Here is a 19259-nt window from a genome sequence, read left to right as displayed (position 1 = left end):
TACATCCTTTTATAACTTTAGTGCCTTTGTTTTTACACAAGCATTGTACTTGAGGGAAGTAAAAGCAGTAATTAAACTAGTATTTGCTCACCCTGCCCTCAAAGTATTTACAGAGAAAAAAAACAAATCAGCATCCTTTCTGACAATTTTGCTAAAGTTAAGACAAATATCATCAGTTTCACTTCAGGTTCACCTCTCCCCTGTTAATCCTGGCTTGTGCTTCAGACTGAATTCCCCTTTTGTGGAACCCAAGCGATCAGACAGGCATGCAGTACTCCACATGCAGCCTCAGCAGCAGCAACTACGACTCCACTCATTTCCCTGCCTCCACTGGAGTATGCTACCCAGAATTTACACATTTACAGCTATATTGGTCAGATGTCCCAGTCATAACATACTTGTGCATAACCTTGTCACAGAATCACAGAATGGTCCATGCACATTTCCAAATGATAGGCTTTCAACTTATGAGCTCTCCATGTTATAGCATACTATTTCTAAGACACCTGTATTCGTGGCCACTGACGTATTCCTGTGCATTACTGCACTCTCGTATTAGTAGAAGTAAGAATTTGTCCCACATTAAAGAGTGTTTAAGAGTAGAAAAGGAAAGATGCACCAAAATAAGAGTATAAATTTTACTGCTGTTACTCCGGTTTTCTTGAATTGCTTTAGACTTCATATTCTCTTCCCACTGGCAGGAGTCTGAAGGGTAGTACAATAAAGTATTTCTCCTTCACTCACAGCCGAGGTAACTGTTCTTGTTCCTTACAACCAAGCAGTGCTTTTGGGTACACTGCATGACTTAATTACCATGCTTAATTAAAAACTTTCCAGCAGGATCCACTGATCTGCACATGAATTTTAGTCCAAATCTGGAGACTTAGTCCATTTACATATGCATCTACCACCACCTCTAAAGAGCTCCAAAAGCCAGTATCAAAACAGTTCCAAAACATTTAAAAAAACGTATTTAAGACATTAGTAGGATCTGAAACTTTAAATCATCATTGCTTTCTTTTTTTAATTCAAAGGTGCATTGCTGCATTCTTTAAACCAGATCCATTTTCAAGTTTGCCATTCCATTTACTCTTTTCCCTCAAAAACACATTTTTGTATTTGTAAAACATATTTGCATAAAAGTGAAACCCACAAATAAAAACTCCAAATCTGTGAGAGTAACATCAGATAAACTCTGGCATTACAAACAATAAACACATTTCCCAGAGAGAAATCCATGCCAGAGCTGTGGTTCCATGTGGTTTCAAGCACAAATACTAACTACAACAAAGGTAAAGGAGCAAGAAAGTGAGATGTGACCATTTAAACTAGAAGAGTCTTTATACATGAAGAGAAGCTATTAACATCTGGACAAACATAGAAGAGATGGAACAAGTGTTTCTCTCCAATTTTTCTTCTCCATGAGAATGTTACTTAAAATTTCAGTTAGTGTACTAATTGTCTCATACTCATCCAATGCATCCTGAACACAAAAACAAGCTCAGAGAAGAGAGGGGATTTTTTTGTTATTATTTATTTTAAAGCCTTGTCAATTTTTCAGAAAACTCAATCTGAATTATTTCAATAAGCAAAAGAGACCACTTGGTTAGGCTCTACCTTACTACCTTCCTAGCAGCCACTTCTGATGCCAGTGTTGACTTCTTGTCACCATTACAGCACTGAAGCTGAAGAATGTCAACAGAAGCAGCCCAGTCTCTCACAGCTATCAACACAGAAGAGGAACAAGTTTTCCACGATACCCAAGTTATAAACTCTTCCATCATTCAGATGATGACAGCTGCAGACAACAAAGAACTGTATGCCCTGACAGTCTTAAGCCATCTAAGAGATGGACTATTTTGTGCATGTCAAAGTCAGAGCAAACACTAAGCACAGCCTTAAGCAAAGCGATGCCTAGAAATTAAGTACAACAGACTCCAGCAAGAGCCTCTCTTGCAGCTAACAGTCTAAACCTTTCATCAGCCAAAGACTTAAAAGGTTCAAAGAATAAAAGGCATTCTGGACTATTATTGTGCCTTAGGAGGACTTTGACATAAAGTCTCAGGATTATCATTTCTTCTCTCTCATTTGAGCAGATTAGAAGGAAATAAATTTAATTTTACATAGATCTATTTTTGCATATTTGAAATCACTTGGAATATGGAAGCAAGGCATCAACAGAATTTTACAAAACTAAATTATAATTTTAAAAGAAGTTATATTAACAGTAGTTCAGGATTGCAGCTTTCCACAGTAACCTCATATGCACATTAAATAGACTGTACTTTTGAGAGGCACAGGAAAGAAATAAATTGTTTAGTTCTACTCAAAGTTTCCACACCAAATGGGAAAGCACGCACCAGTACAGATGACCGTTTTTGCTCTAAAGTATCTTTATAGTTTCTCCTGTGAGAATTCTAGACTTAGCAGTTTCACACATCCCTCTCACTTATACCTAGCTTTTTGACATACTAGTCAATTAAATTCCAAAAAAATTTTAAGGAATAAGTGACAAAAGGCAATGCTTTGATTTTCCAAGATCCACATCTTTGAACCAGAGCACTAATAAAATAAAAAGAATATATCTGTCTACACACTCCATAGAAGTAAAAGACCAAGAATTTTTATTTTTCTTCCTTGGTTCATATTCTATGCAACATCTGATTGCTACACACAATCTTCAGACACTTGCCCATTTATTAAATAAAAATTAACGTAACTACTATGAATAGACAGTTATGTATTAAGGGATCAATATTCTTCGTGCACTGGCATTATACACCAAAATAATTTACTTATACTGTAAGTTCTTCTGGGCACACACCCCACATCATAAGCTTGGTACTTAACACAGGTACTGCAATATGGTCCTGGTCTACACTTGAATCTTTGGGCAGCTCTTCACTTGCACTAAATTCTTTTGTGTTGAACTAAGAACCACAGGATCAAAAATTGAAGGAAAGCATTGTTTTTCTCAAGATCCACATGAAGCAAGCCCTAGAGATCCCCCACAGAAAGTCTACGGTTCTCAACTGCAGTACAGGACTACCAAACTAGACCAAGCTTTCATTTGAACAGCACTTATGTCAAAAAACCAAAATTCAGAGCCAATTTAAACCTCTAAATAAAAATACAGACTGCCCAACCATACTAAGCTTTTCCAAATACAGTACATTTACCTAAACTCCAAGGCCAAAGAAGTTCTTTCAGACTAGGTATAAGGAAGAAAGTTATGTTGAGGGTGGTAAAACACTGGCACAGTTTGCCCAGAGAGATGCCCCATCCCTGGAAACATTCAAGGTCAGGTTAGACAGGGCTCTGAGCAACCTGGTCTCGTTGAAGATGTCCCTACTCACTGCAGGGGGCTGGACTAGATGACCTTTAAAGGTCTCTTCCAACCCAAACTATTCTATGATTCTTTCAAAATCAGAGCTACGTGCCAAGGCCAGGACAAACCATTGCATATGCTAAATTGCAAGACTGAAGCTAATCTCTCTAAAATAATCTATGTAGCCTTTAAGTGCTAAAGCTGTGACCAGTTTCACAGATTCTCATCTTCACATCCACTAACTGCCAGCAAGCTGCCAATAGCATGAGGCTACTTCATCCCAAGGGGAGAAGGAACAAGATCAGTGCGCTGTAACTGAAATTCATCTGAAGACCATGCAGAAATAACCAGAATGACAGAAAATAAGACCACAAGGGACCACAGACTGTCTTAATTAAAGCCTCTCCAAACTTACATATTTAAACTACCTGGTGAACTTTTTCATTTTTAAAACAGCCACTGCCATGAATCTGACAGCCTTCCCAATCTATTCCAACGCCACCGTTGTTCTTAGTTTGACTAAACTAACTTAAAGCATGTTTGCTGGAATTTAAGCCTACAACTTGTTTCATCTCCAGTGGAGAAGACAACAGCTTAGTCTCTTCTTTCCAACTATCTTTAACATATTTAGAGAATGTTATCAAATGAAATCTCCCTTCAGTCTCCTCTAAAAGAAATCATCCAAAGTGCCTTCAGCTTTCCCTTACAGCACATTTTCTAGATCTCTGATCATTCACCTTTGCCTGCAGTCTGTTCTTCCCCCAGTACGTTACTCGCACATTGAGAAGTGAGAAGGCTAACTTCATGTATTTTACATGGCATTGCTGTTAACACACCCAGTAAAAAATTTCCTGGTTTTGCAACACCAGTTGATTCATGACCACTATGCAAATATCTGACTCCAGGTTCTTCCCTCCACATCTCCTGTCTTCCCAGTCATCCCTCATCCTGGTATCTGCACAACCAAGTCTTACTGAAGACTAATAGACTACATCTGACCCTGCTAAATTTCATCCTACTTTAGGTAACACTGCATTCTCAAGGTCGTTTTGAACACATGCTCTTTAGTCCTTGGGAGCACCTCTGAAGGGAATGCAATCCGCAAGTTTAGAAAGTTTACTCAGATCAGCTGCAAAAAACTTACTACTACACTTAAGAAAACTCTGCAGAACCCCCTTGACCCATCCTTCTAGTTTGGCCACAAGTCCTGACTAACTTCAATGGACCGTTTATTTTATAATGGCTGCAGACTCTTCTTAGACAAACAAATGCCTGAGTTTCTGCCAGGATACATAAAATAGTTAACACTCTCAAAGTGAGCATAGACAATTATGTTTCATCTGTAAGAACAGGCATACTGGGTCAGATCAAGGCATTGCGTAATCCACTTTCCTGTCTTCAAGAGCAGCCATAAGCAAACACCCAAAGAATAACACCACAGCAATTAACAGGAGGTATGCATATACACCTTAAATTATATATATACATATGCCACATATTTTAAGCACATTCCATAGCTTTACCTAACAATAAGTTACACCTTTCTCCAGCATTGCATCTTGTTGCCCGTGTCCAACAACAGTTCACAGGAACAAAAAATCTCAGGTGCATAAAGCCCCAAAAATGAAAACGATGCTGTGACTGAATTACTGGAGGAAAAAGTTAACAGTATTCCATAAAAGTACATATTTAAAGGTTTTACTGATGATGTTTTTTAAAACAAGCACTTCCATGCGACACATTTAATTCCATTTACCAGAACGTTCCACGGCTCATCTCCTTTAAAGAGGTTTCAGTTATGCAGTCTACATATCCTTTTCTTCAAAGAACAGCCATGGAGTAGATCACTTCGTAAGAATCTGAGGAGTACCATATTTTTTAAAAGGGGAGCTTCAAATAACTTCTGGAGGATTTCAGCTACTTCTCTTTTAGTAGCACAAAGGAATGTTGAAGCAAAAGTGATTCATAACTGCACCAGCCTACCTTCCTGCATTCTAAAGAAGAAAATACACTCTTGAACTTCCAATAGCGGCACCAAATCTTAAGTCAGATCGTCCAACTTCCAGTATGTCACTGTAGTTCAGCTCCATTTTCCACACCATTTCAAGAGTTACACATTATATAGTGTATCTCAGGATATCCAAAGAGGTACATTTTAAAGGAGAACATTTCATATATAGTTTATAAATCTGGTAGAATGCTAGTATTATTGCATTAGCTCTCTATATTTTCATTTAAAAATGGAGGAAGAGTACTATGAGGTAGTTGTATATTTAATGCTTAATGACTTTCCACACAAGCACAAAAAATAGTGATAAATACAGCAGAGCTGATTCCACACACAGAATAATTACATACAGCAGGGTGGAAGAAAGTGGTAAGAAACAGCAATGGTCGAATAATCACTACCTGACTCATTGCGTGTTTTTTACGTATGAGTGGGTTTCATAAAGACAGACAGAATGAGAAATCACATGAAAACAGCACAAGAGATACCCAGAGCAATTCAAGGGATTTCAACAAACAGATCTCCAGGAGTTCAGTAACATCTGCTCTCTTCAGTGTCAGATGAAAGCTCATTATCCCTCTTCATCTGCAGACAAATTCCCCACCCCTTTATTAACTATTTTTCCAGACAAAATCCTGGACATTATCTGAATTTGTAGAAATACTTGCCTTTGTTCTCTACTATACTTAGAAATAACAGGTCTTTCAAATACACTAGTCATAAAAAGTTGCATTTATAGTCTCAAAGCAAAACTGCAATACCCTATGTAGAGAGGTCTTCTAGAAAGTCTAGTCCTCAGTGCCAACACATTGTTCACCTCACTGCATGAATGCCCTGCTTCATTTCTAGAAGACTACTGATACATTTTTCATACACTTCTTCCTCATATTTCCCAGAAAAATATTAGGCATAGTAGCATACCAGACAGAGATGCCACTCCTATTAGTCTTTTTTTTTCCCCCCCTGCAAGAACTGCTTATTCCATTCGTGCAGACTGAAGGCATACCTGCAAAGTACTAGGTGACAGCTGCTCACCTCCACAAATGAATCCATACACCAGCAAAGCTTGGTGCAGTATGACTTTGGGACTCCACTGGAAGCACAGCAGTACACAAGAATGCTGAAAGGTGAAAGTGCCGCACTACAGAAGACATCAGGCTGCAGTTAAGTGTGAACAGCCAAAATAAGCAAGTTAAAACATACATGTTACCAGTCTTCCTCGATACTCAAACAAGAATGCCATGAATAGCTTTGAAAGTAAATATGAGCTTTTGTACTCATATGTTAAAGGTGCAAAATCAACTTACCCAAAATTTAGAACAAGAAAAGACCGCAGAGGTTTGCAACATTTCTGTGGAAGTATATGCTACATTAGCAGAAATCTAGCTTGTAATATCAACAGCATTGTCAAATCCCCATGCTTTTTCCGTATATTAGTCACAACAACGCTACACTAAGAATGGTTCAATTTAATGCTTGAATCACCTAGTCAAAAACAGTGACAGAGAGACTGTAATTCCCTTTAAAAAAAAGCAGATATAACCCTATACCTGCAGTAGGTGTACAATTGGTTTGGGGTTTTTGTTTGGGTTTTTTGCCTTTGCAATAATATCCTGAAAAATCCATGGGTATTGAATCCCAGCGTTCAGTACAGATTCTTACAGTTTCACTAAATAGTGCGGCAAATACTTGCAGAACTTTTAAGTGTGTCTCAAGCCTCCTATACCAAAAACTTTTAAAATAGTCTTCATTTTCTTTCAGTGAATTTAAAGTCACATAGGTGACTATGTCCTTACTGGAAAACTAACCTCTTATGAGTTTGAAAAATACTCCATTTTATAGCCACATACATACAGAAGTCTTGATAATTTATCGAAGTCAGAAATCCCATTTCCTACCTTGCCAGTACGTTCTTTAGAAATTGGCTTGCTAACAACCCAAATGCAAAAATCTGCAACCAGGAGAGAAGTCTCCCATAGTCACAACACTCAACGGGGAAAAGGCATTTAGAGTGATAGAAGACAGCACATCCGGTTGCAACACAGCTTCTTTCAGAGCTCCCTTAGCAGCACCAAAATTAAATGTTAATGCTAGTAGGTTAGGATGTCACCAAGTCACAGAACGTATCGTGTGAAGTCAAATGAGAAACAGGTTCGCAATTTTTGACAAAACAATTATTGTTCAAGTATTAAAACACTACTCTGAAGTCTGGCCTGCAGAAACATAATTAGTCAACGCAGATTTGGCAGAACATTTTAAAGCAGTCTGTAAAGGCTTTAAAGCAGAAGGTCTAAAGCAAAGCCTTCACACATGATCTAGGTTTAAATTCCAGATCTCAGAAATCTAGATCTTCTACTTCATACCATATTTCTGACAATGCATATGTGTGTGTCTCTCTCTACACACAAATACATGTAAGAAGTCAGAGAGAAGGAGCTGCTAGAGGACAACCTATCATGATTTGTTCTCATCTGGAATCCACTGACTTTGACCTGATCTGCCAAGAATGCCTTCCTGATTCCAGCAGCTCTTACAACAACAACAAAAAGGCCCCAAACCCACAAAACCCCACAATGAAACACCCCCCCCAAAAGACAAAATAAACAAAGGCCCAGCCAAAACAATGCCCCCACAATGTCCGAATAAACTGAAAGGCATATGCAGCTACTACATGTTCTAAAGTAACTCTAGAAGAAATTTACATTTTGTAATTGTGCCACCAGGTAAGAACAAAAATTAGGCTTTCACCAGACATTTTGAAATGTGGGCAGTGTCACTGTCTCAACAAGAGTATTTCTGAAATTATGGACATAGCATAAACATCTCTGCACTACTCCTTGTTAGAGTTGGCCCAGCATAATCAAAATTTACAGTCAATCACTAACTACTCAAATATTACCAGTGAAAAGAATCTAGTTTATTAGGAAAAAAAAAAATAATCCACAAGCTACTGCATAAAGCCAAAGCATTGACATGACACAGAAAATGTTGTTTGTTGTCTCATGAATATATACCTGTCTGCAAAATCCCACAGGCATTTCAAATGTGCCACCTGGGAAAACAGCCACCATTCTTCTGTCACAGATCCCAGCAATGCCTTTATTAGCTTCTATGGACACTGAAAGCAGGTAACACCAGTCAAAGAGGAGCTTCAGTCCACTGAAGTTAAGCCTATCATGAAATAGAAGAGGCTTGCGGATTTGGTAGTATTCATTACCCTAAAAAGATCTTCTATTAAGCCAACTACATTTCTAAAACACAGTCTAATTGAACAACGCTCAGAATTTGCTGGTGAACTTTTTTTTTTTTACTCAGACATGTAAATTTAGAGTCCAACAAACATACTCAACTGCCATCCCTATGCCACTTTCTTAATAAAAATCTATATGCAACCCCAAACTAACTCATGCCTGATCAAAGAAGAGCAAGCTCAAAGCTGAGCTCAATCTAAAAACACCAGTACTTTCCCTACTGGGAGTTGCAATCAAAGCTGTCCCTGCCCTCCCATTGACAAGTATCATCTGAAGTTCTGGAATAGCAAGGTTCTCCCACTCTGCACAAACCTCATGCTTTTGTCTCTAGCACGTTCACTAGTTGATCCACTAGAAAACAAAACCAGACAAACAGGAAAAAAAACACACCTAGCTTTTCATAGGCCTTTAAAGCATTTCCCCAAGACTCAAATCAACTCTGCACTCCGTTGTGGCTACTACAGCATGTAATCCAAAATTAACAATTTTTGTAAACCTATTTCAATGTCTCTAAAACTGAAATTTGGTTAGTAAGGTTTCTCTATTCTCTGAGGAACACAGGAAAAAAAATTAACTTGCAACTGCTATGCTGCATTGCCCTATACCTACCCATGGCTCCCAAGCCAGTACATACAATCATGAGTGAGATTGCAAGATTAGAAATGAAATGGTCAACAGATATGATCTTCTCAAGGACAACATTATTTTCCGCTTCTTTAGGTTTCAATTGAGCAATTGTATATATAAACAAAAGCCATTCCAGAAGCCTTACATCTACTCACCTGCAAAAAGTAGAAAGCTTTTATTCTCTCAGCAAGGCACAAAACAATCTTTCTGATGCTGATACTCAGTCTCCCACAAATGTGGGGAAATTAATTTATGGCTATGGACTTCATTTACAGGGATACAGATCTGTGCCAAATGATTCATGTTTACTTGGCCAACAACCAAATATTCTGTTTATTTAGGTTGATGAATTTGTGACCCCCTCCTCCCTTCAAGGAAACCCACTCCATACAGGTCAAATCGTTGTGTTACTTTTTTTATTTTCCAAATACTTAAAACAAATGAAGCACATTAGAGATGGGATACCAATAATCATATAGGTTCTGTGTAACTGTTTGCAGCAGGGTGTGAATCAAGAACAGATTGATGCTATCAACTGCAACTAAATAGTTTTTCCTCTTCCTACACTGCAAGAAAAAGCAAATTGTTCTTTGCAGCGAAAGTCACATTTTAATTTATCTTTCTGCAAAATATATTCTTGGCCTGTCTGAAAATTAAACAATTGCCTGCATTCCTGGCAAAAGATACTTCTCTGAACTACAGGGCTTGTAGCTGACAAGAATTATATTCCTACTGAAAAAGTCAAACCAGACGACGTTCTACAATTGTGGCTCTAAGAAGTCTGCCTTGGTTGGAAAAATTCAGCTGCTGCTTCCCTTCTGGTTATAACTTCAGGGCCAACACCCAACTTCTCTCCTTCTAAGTGCTCTGATCCAAAAGCCTGTGGCAGCTTTTGCCGCTACACTGAAACACTTAGCTTCATGCATGAACAGCAGCACAGCATTCCTAAGTCCCATACACCCTCTACAGTATTAGTTATCTGGTGGTATTAGTCAGGAACATCTTTTCTTTCTCTTCTGATCAGCAGGTCTCTTATTATCATCACCTACCTGTGAGGCACTTGGACTACTAACAGTTTTCTTCAAATCTGCCCAACTGCCTGAGGAGACATGTCAAGCAATGGAAGTATACCACTACACATTCCTGTGATATGTTTAAGAGACACTTTCTAGACTCAAAAATAAAATCGACAGAAGCTACCTAAACAAAGGAAAAATACTAGCAGCTATCTCTAAATGATTCAACTCAATGTTATCATAATACCAGCATAACAGTCATTCACTACTTTCAACATGACTATATTGGTCATTTCAACCTACAAAGAAGGAGACACCCAGCCCTATTCAGACCTATCACAAAGTTACAAAACTACATTCTCCTTAGCTGTAAGTTCTTACTTATAAGCAAGCTAAAGTGAATTTCCTATGGCAGGCACCAAGGCCCTCTGCCACCCCACAGCACTACTGCTTCAGCTAAAGTGACTCCATGTTATTGTCGCAGAAAGCTTGCACATCATCAGTAAACTAATCATGGGCAAGACACTTGGCAACTCACTTTCACGAAGTTAATATCAACTCACTAGTCAAGTGCATGTGCAGGAAGCACTGGTATTGATACTAGGTAAAGAGCCCCTCAGCTGATGAGACTAAGCCAGGAAATATTGTGTCTGCGGCTATGGAGAAGTGGAAACACTCTTGGGAAGGACTGGTACCATCCCTTGAGACGGAGCTGTTGCTGTAGGGCTTCTGTTTAAAAAAAAAAAAAAAAAAGAGGCCTCAGTGCCTGACATTACTAAGCTATCTTACCACTTTCCTTTCTTTCATTATAAGACAGACCAGGTGAGAACACAAATTGCCTTCAATGCTTAGGTCTACTTCCCGTCTGCAAGAGATAAAAGTACAGAATGAATTGCTTTGCTTTATTTCCTTTTCTGAACAACAGACAAGTCATCTGTGGCAAGAGCACCTAATGAAAAGATTCTTTGATAGCAGTGATCATACAAGAAAAATCACTGTCCACTTCTTTTAGAGACACATCTGTATGACTTCTGGGCATCCACATTTTTGACAATTCTCAGAGGGTGATATAGAAATGCTTTCAGTAAGGTCTCCCACATGGGTTTCTGTTGAAATCACCTCATCTCTCCTACTGCACAGACAGAACACCACAGAGCAGACCTATTAGCGGATATAGGATTGAGTCGGACATGTGCTATCTCATGGACTACACCTAGATAACTGACCCTCTCTCTACAGCACACTGGTAACCTGCTACATTGGTAACTCACTACCTACGGGGGCAGGAGGGATTCTGAAGATCTGATGAAAACAGTTGTTCTACCTATTGTGGTTACCCAAATCTAGTTTGCAAAAACTTCAGGTAGAGCTTAATTTTAGGCTTCTGTTTAACGAGAGACAGCAGCACGGACCACGAACACCTCATCTCAGCATGACTATGATGCCATTTCTCACAGATGTGCATCTTGCTACCATGTCTCACACCTTTCTCGCCTTAAGACCAGATTGCTGCAATGCACTCAATATATGGCTACATTTTAAAACAATTCAAAAATATAAAGCAGTATAGACCATCATGCCTCCAAACTTATGTCTTCCCCAATGGCACTATGCAGCACTTCAGCAACAATTTCCATCAGATGAGAAGTGCCAAGGGATTCCTGGTTTTGCATCTAAAGAGAGGGGGTCTGACTTGTACTGCACTCTATGGGTTTGAGCCTTTATGTCTGAGGGAGTATATTTTCTTGCCACATTGTAAAAGCTGTCATTAGCATTTATTTTCAACATACATAAATAAAAGAGCATCTATTTGTGCGGCTTACTGAAGGAAGTGCTGACAAGACAAAATTTTGGATTTCATGTGGACTTAGGTCAAAGAAAAATGAGGAGAGCTGTTTTGCAAGGCATTTAAACTTTCAATAAGCTCCTTTTCATAGCTGCTTGACTTCAAAAGTTTTATTCATCTTTCAAGGCTGCACTGGGCTGATGCTCATTAAATTCAGAAAGCAGGCAAGTAACTCCACCAGCCATAGAGCTTTTGCTGGAGACAGCCACTTTAGCACTTCCCACACTAGCTATGGGTGACTAAAGTCCTCAGAGTAAAGTTGGATTTTTATTTTTTTTTAACAAAAACAAAAGGGAGAGCACTCCAGAAAAATGTTCAAGTCTTAAGTCTACAGAAATTTCTGGAAATTCAAACATAACAGACCTTCCAATTCAAAAGGGAGTCATCAAGTCATTCAAAACAAAAAGACTCCAACAGCTTGAACCAAGAGGCTGCAAATGTTCTCCAACCACCTTGCATATTATTAACTAATGGGTTCAAATAACTAAGGGGTTTAGCATTTAATTCATTTCAGAAAATGCTAGAGCTGGTCACAGCACAAAGCTTTAACCACAGGCTTTTTGCGGACACAGATACCCTATAGGCTTTCAGAATCTTCTCCACATCACTCATCCATCCAGTTCAAGAAAGAGCACTGGGTGAGTGAATACCAACAGCCAATATCCCACAGATTTGTACCATTATGAAGACCTGTGATGAGTAAACTGGACACCAAAACTGGAAAAATCCTTTATGTTCTACCTAAGAGAGTGCTTAAATATATAATACATCAAAATCAAAGCACTCTTGGGGCAGTAGAGGGAAACCCTTCAGCCTGTGGGGTGGTCTTCAGCAATACGTGCCAAAAAACTACTTCTTTTCTTATCCCCCAAGAAAAAGATCAGAGGACATAAACCACCACTGCTTTGTGATACCTACAAGGCCCTATCAAGTTAACAGATTAAGTGATACAACAACTTCCTGAGCCAAAATGCATACAGGTAAGGAACATACTCCATATGGGTTTCCATAGCTGTGTATATAGGTAAACAAAGTGGTTAAAATATTCCTAAGAAATACAAAAGGAGAATTATGTGATAATACAATAGGGGATCACCTTCAGGAAGCAGTGTAGGGAAGGGGAAACATGCAGTGTTTCACACAGTGACAGAATGAGAAGAGAAGGTTCAGGACAAACCCCAATATGTCTTACAAGAAAAAAAACCAACTAAACCACCAACCCACAGAAAAAAGCGTGGGGGACAGCAAAATAATCAAATTGTCATTTGACAGGTTCCATTAGCAGGCCTCACTTCTTTATTAGTCATTCTTCTGCTCAACTACCCCTAATACCATGAATAAAGAGAAAGTAGTTTGGCAGCATTAGAATTAAGTACAGCAGACAACTGTTTTATTCCTTTTCAGACTACAAGGTATGACTCTGGGGCACTACAGCATGAGACACTTTTCACTGTAGCACACATGGTCATTAGCTGACCCCGTTAGTGCAATTTTTTAAAGTCTGAGCATGAGGAAAGCTATTCACCCAGCAGCAGACAGAAAGCTGGACAGGGCTAAGAATCAGCGACAGCCAGACACATAACACTCAGCAGGCTTCTGGAAGGGAGTGATCTTCCTCTCTCCAGCAAGGAGAGCAGGATAGGCGGCTTTCAGTTTCAGAAACCAATTAGGCAGAAACTGCTATCAAAGCAATAAAGAAGGCCCTACCCTAACTGGGTTGAGAAACAGAAGGTGGCATTATCTCAATCATTCTGCCAGTTTCAACAGCCCCACTCATTCCTTCTCACTGAAGTTGCCCAGGGTGCTCTTTTCCACGGCTCCTCCTACACATCTACCTGCACATCATGCAGTATTAAACTGTTACTTAGATGCCATGTGCTACCTAAAAAGCAGTCACTTTTATGTCCTGGCTTGTGGGGTGGCTACTAACAGAACTAACTCCTAGACTTTACTCCTCATGAACCACTTTTTAAAGAGCCATTACACTAACAAAAGATGCATGACACAAATGCCAGTGGCAGTACCATGTGTGAACAGTACACAGCAATATAGGTTTATCAAGCTATCGTGCTTTTGGGAGATTATACAGTACAAAAAAACTGAATCCAAGAAGAAAAGAAAACTTCAACAAAAACCAAGTTTGGCACCACTGTAACGTTCTTCCAGAGAGTCCAAAATGAATTATTATGTGATTGTCCTTTAGATTTTGTAACCAAGAGTACAACATCAGAATTAACTAAAGCAAATAAAATTGCCTTCCTCACCCTCCAAGTCAACAAATTCTTCATAACCAATTACAGAGCCATGACACTCACACATGAAGCAAAAAAGTCTTCATGGCAAGCGTTAGCCCTGACATTATTTACTGCAGACCAACAAGATAATTGGCTACAGTTACAGTAAGTACTGCTGTCTACAAGGACTTGGTGTTATTTAAAACACTTATTTTCCAGAAGCTCAGGGAAGATAAAAAAAAAAAAAAAAATCAATTCCACAGTCATTAGATTAAAATTGTCATACTGCAAACTTCAAGACTTCTATTTTTATACAGATATTTTTGGTCATGTGTTGCGTGACTACCCTTTATATTTCAGGATTATTTTTTTCCCATTTGGGAAACAATGTACATCTGGAAGCAATGCAAGAACAACTAGGTGAAGAACAAAGGAAAGCTTCAAGCTCATACCTCTTCTCTTATACTATAACCAGCAGGTTGATAGTATCAGCAAGAGGGAAACTGGAAACTCAGCTCCCTCCCATTGAGGGCCAGGCTCAACAGAAGGAGCACATGCACCTGTTTTTTTTTTGTGCGGGGAAAGCCTACAAACCCAGCAATAGAGACCTGCACAAAGAATAACCTACTTGAGAATTACTGCAATGTAGAAAGCCACATGGTAGGGTGGAAAGAATGGTGGAGTGATTTCAAAACCACCAAAATATAAATAGAGATACAAAAAATAGATTTCAGAAGGTACTCTTGATGCTGGTACGGCTTGAAAGAGATACAAGAAGGCCGGAGGATTCCTGCTCTTGCAGAAACATTAAAACCTTGTAACGTCTATCACAGAGCAATGAGAGCAGCATGTATGAGAAGTCAACATCCTTCCCTACAGCCAGAGGAGAAGCAGCTGTTGCTCATCTCCCATCCTTTCATTCAAGGCTCAAGCTTTCTTACCAACTTCTGAGAACAAAGTCTCATAAATTAAGTCTAATAAATTACACAGGGAAGAGATGAAAAAAAAATCCTTGCTCACTCTTTCTCCCCCATACACCTTCGGGAGAAAAGCAATCACCATGTGGTTCTAGTACTACTCCTCCCAGGTAACACAAGGGTCAGTGAGCCCTCCTCCACTACTTTATCAATCCTTTCCTCACTGCTTATCCTTCCTAGATAATTGTTGCAGTGCTCAGCCAGGAGCAGCAATAGCTGCAGAGACACCAGAGCAAGAGTGACTTCATTTAATTTCACCACTACTTTGAGCTTACAAATAGAAGAAAAAAGGTTGACAAACAAGCCAGGTTTTGCTCCCTGATACCTTGGAAAAGACCTAAATCAAGACAGAGGTACTAAGGGTGTCCGCAAGACTCAGAACACACCAATCCATCAGCTACCTCACAAGGAGTCTTTTGTCCCAGATTTCACTCAAAAGGGCTTGGAACATAGCAAAGTTTCAGTCTGTAAGTATATAGCAAAATAAAAGAGCCGAGCAAATTCTCTGTTCACTACACAAGTGATTTTTTTTTAAATTTTTTTAACCCAAGCACTCAACACTGGTAATAGCTAACTTGCTACATCATGCCATAAGATGCTACCAAAACTCATGAGAACCAGAAAAATATAACCCTTTTTGACATCCAGGAATTTTTCTCTTACAAAGAAAAAAAAAAGTTAACTTCCTGGACTGTCTTACATGGATGGATGGTTCTCTTGTTTTGTTCTGACATTTTTTTCCAGACAGCAGAAGGACCAGGAGCACATGACTACAGCAACTGTGGGGGTTATCACAAGTGTGTGTGCTTTATGGTATGGCCTTTGTTTCTCTGTCAGGGTTATACACTTTGGATTGAATCATATTTGCAAACTTGTTAGTCTGCATCAGTTAAGAACCTCTTCGCAGGCAAGCATCTGCCTAGTTTATGACCTCAAATAAACGGGAAAAGAACATCAATGACCTTTCAAGAATCAAGCTGTAGAGCTTCCATAAGACAAATTCAGTTGCTGAGCATGACAGGTCTAGGTCTCACTTGGTTTAGGCAGCCACCTGCAGAAATACCAATCAACAAGCCCTGCTTCCTATTCCACACGCACATAAAGTAAATCAATAGATTAAAATGGAGTCACCCACAGTTTTTCTCCATACAAATCAAGAATCCTTAATAAATGTTAATGCTGGACCTGATCAAACATACGCCCTTATGCTGGCAATACAGGTTAACTGCACCCGTGTTTTCTGAAGTGCCGCAGGCACGCTGATCATGCAGATGCAAGGTTGACTACAGACCCCGAGCCAAATGCTCTCTTCAAGGCTTCAACCGCAGTGGAGGACATTTCGGTGCAGAAAAAACGTCAGAATTTCTGATCTGTCAAAAAGCTCAGACTCTTATAGCGCTTTGGCATGAAATGCATAAAACGGTGTGATATATGCACGCATGCACACACAGAGCCATGTCAGGTGTGGCTGTACGCAAGTATCAAATAGATCAATCGAATGGTAATGCATATCAAGCATTCCTGGTCCCATAAAGATGCCACCCTGCATTTCTGTAAGAAAAAGAAAAATATCTCGACAAGCTACACTACTAATATGAATCTGGAAAAACAATTTAGTTGTTAATATGAACATATTCAAATCAAGACATTCCCTAATTCAAACATATAGCCAGTCTTTAGAGACTCAGAACAGGGCCTTTTTCCACTCGCACTGTACATTTGTTCAGATTTAATACATATTTTTCATTCACATAAACCAGCTAATCCCACAAGCTAGAATATGAAGGATGGGCACATATTAAACACAATTCCAACATGCCTGTACAGAATAAAGCACAGACCTCATTCTTAAAAATATTCTGCTGATCAGAAAACTGGAAAAGACATGCCGAGCTTGAAACAACCACACCATAGGCTCACATGTCAAAACAACCATTTTCTTATTCCTTCTATTCAGCGTTTTACCAGCCTGGAGGATACTAGAGAGACACCTTTTGTAAGCTCCCCTCCCCCTCTTTTTTTTTTTTAATGGGCTGGACTAGGTGCTCACACCCGATCTACGGGTGCATGGAAAAATCTTCCAACCTTTCTCCTTCAGAGCCCGAAGTGCTTAAAAACGCATAATGAACGTGAATGTCACGGGCATACCCGTGTGCCCGCAATTCACTTCCTACTTTCCAGGGGGGAATAAAAAGGCGATACAGGCTATGAAGGTCCCAATCCATTTCACAAAGGGGAAGAAAAAAAAAGGGGGGGAGGGGGGGCTTTTTAATTAGCCAGAGACCGCTTACAACGCTGGCAGCGATCAGGGGCTAAAGAAGAGGACAAACCACCCGGCATTTTTTGCCCAACAGGCCCCAAACGAACCGGCGGCGTGCGCCTATTCAAGGTTAATGCGGGGGGGAAGGGGAGAGAAAGGGAGCTGCCTCAGCCGGGGTTGCTCGCTCGGCCCCCAGCCGGGCTCCCGCCCTCCGCCTTACCGCCTCGGCGAGGCGAGGGGAGGGGGTAAGACCCGGTAGGGCCAGGCAGACAAACAAGATAGCCCCCCGCGCACGGCAGCAGGATACTCACGGCTAACTTTCATGCTGCCGAAAGCCGAGGGCTGCTGCACCGGCTTGCAGCTCTCCGCGAAGGAGGTGGTCCTGGGCCGCCCGGACATGGTCTCCCGCTCCTGCTCTGCCCCGATCACCTCTCTCTTCCTGCCTTCCCCCTCCGCCTCGCCCCGGCGGCTCGGCGGGCCCGCCTGCCGCTCCCTCGCTCGCTCAGCCGGAGGAGACGGGCGGGACGCGCCACATGAAACGCCGGGCCCCCCCTTCCCCCCCCGGGGAAGCCCCCTCCCCTCTAGGTCTCTGTCGCGCTCTTCGCCCGGCGGCGGCGGCTTCTTCTTCTTCCTCCTCCTCCTCCTCTCGCCGCCCGTTTCTCACAAAACCATCCTTCCCGGCAGCGCCGGTGGGTCCGAGAGCCGCCTCCGCCCAGTCCGCAGCCCCCCCGGCGCCTCTCCCGCTCCCGCTGCCGGCCGCGAGCGAGGGGGGTTTACTAGGCCTCGCTGCCCCCACCCTGGGCGCCAGTCACATGGGGCGGAGGCTCACGGCCCGGCTCCTCCGATCCCGTCGTTGGGTTTCTTTTTTCCTTTTCCCCTTTTTTTTTTTTCTTCTTTTTCTTCCTCCTCTTTCTTCCCCCTCCCTTCTTCTCTCCTTCCCCCTCGCCTCTGAGGGAGGCGGCAGGGAACGGGACTATTTTTTCCCCGGCGGAGGGATCTCGGAGCTCCCGGATCCGCCGACAGGAGGTGATGCGGTCTCTCGCAAAGGGATCCGGCAGAGGCGGTAGGATCCGCGGCGGGCGGAGTAGCGGTGAAGCGGTCCGGGTGGCCTCGCTCGCTCGCTAAGGCTTCTCAGTGCGGCGCTGAGGCGGTGGCTCCGGCGCGGCTCCTCATTGTGCCCGCAGGGGCAGCTGGCGGCGGCTCAGGCTGGGGACGCTGCACTGCGGGCGGCGGCCGGCAGCGGCGGCGCAGGCCATGACGACGGCGGCGGCGGCAGCGGCACCCCGGCTCTTCCTCAGCCGGCTTCAGAGCGCTGGCGGCGGCGGTTGGTGCTGTTGATGCTTCCCCGGGCGTCCAAGGCACATGGGACTCGCCCGCCCGGCTGAAGCCTCCTGTCGCTCCCTCCCGGCGCCGGCTGCCTTCCGCCGGGCCCCCCTCCCCGTTTCTGCCGATCGGTCCCTTTGTCCCTGCTGCTGCCTCCGCTGCGTGCCGGGCTCCCGCTGCTGCGCTCTGTGTGCGCGCCAAAGCCGCGCAGCCGCCTATGCCCGTCGCCGCCCTACGCTGCGGAACGGTCCTAAGCACCTTCCGTGAATACCCAGCCGAAGAGCCCGACGCACTCGCTAGCCCCCAGCCCGAGGCCCTTACGGAAACATCCGAGCCTCCTCGGGACCAATCCCGAGGCCGTTACGGAAATGCCTGTAACGGGTCGTAAC

At 41.9% G+C, this 19259-nt stretch overlaps 1 protein-coding gene across 2 annotated transcripts in view; it reads right to left on the bottom strand.

Moving 5' to 3' along the window:
* The window catches only part of GSK3B (glycogen synthase kinase 3 beta), a 153439-nt gene extending 134271 nt beyond the window's left edge, over window positions 1-19168 (bottom strand). For both annotated transcript variants that reach the window (XM_082015588.1, XM_082015589.1), the window contains exon 1: window positions 17859-19168. In XM_082015588.1, the coding sequence (XP_081871714.1) occupies window positions 17859-17946 (88 nt within the window). In that variant the 5' untranslated portion in view covers window positions 17947-19168. The remainder of the gene's footprint in view (window positions 1-17858) is intronic.
* Window positions 19169-19259: the final 91 nt, after the last annotated feature.

Source organism: Phaethon aethereus (assembly GCF_964289735.1).
Source record: "Phaethon aethereus genome assembly, chromosome: 1".
In the NCBI taxonomy this organism is placed as follows: Eukaryota; Metazoa; Chordata; class Aves; order Phaethontiformes; family Phaethontidae; genus Phaethon; species Phaethon aethereus.
Note: the sequence above shows the minus strand (reverse complement) of the source record. Positions and strands in the feature narration are given on the sequence as shown.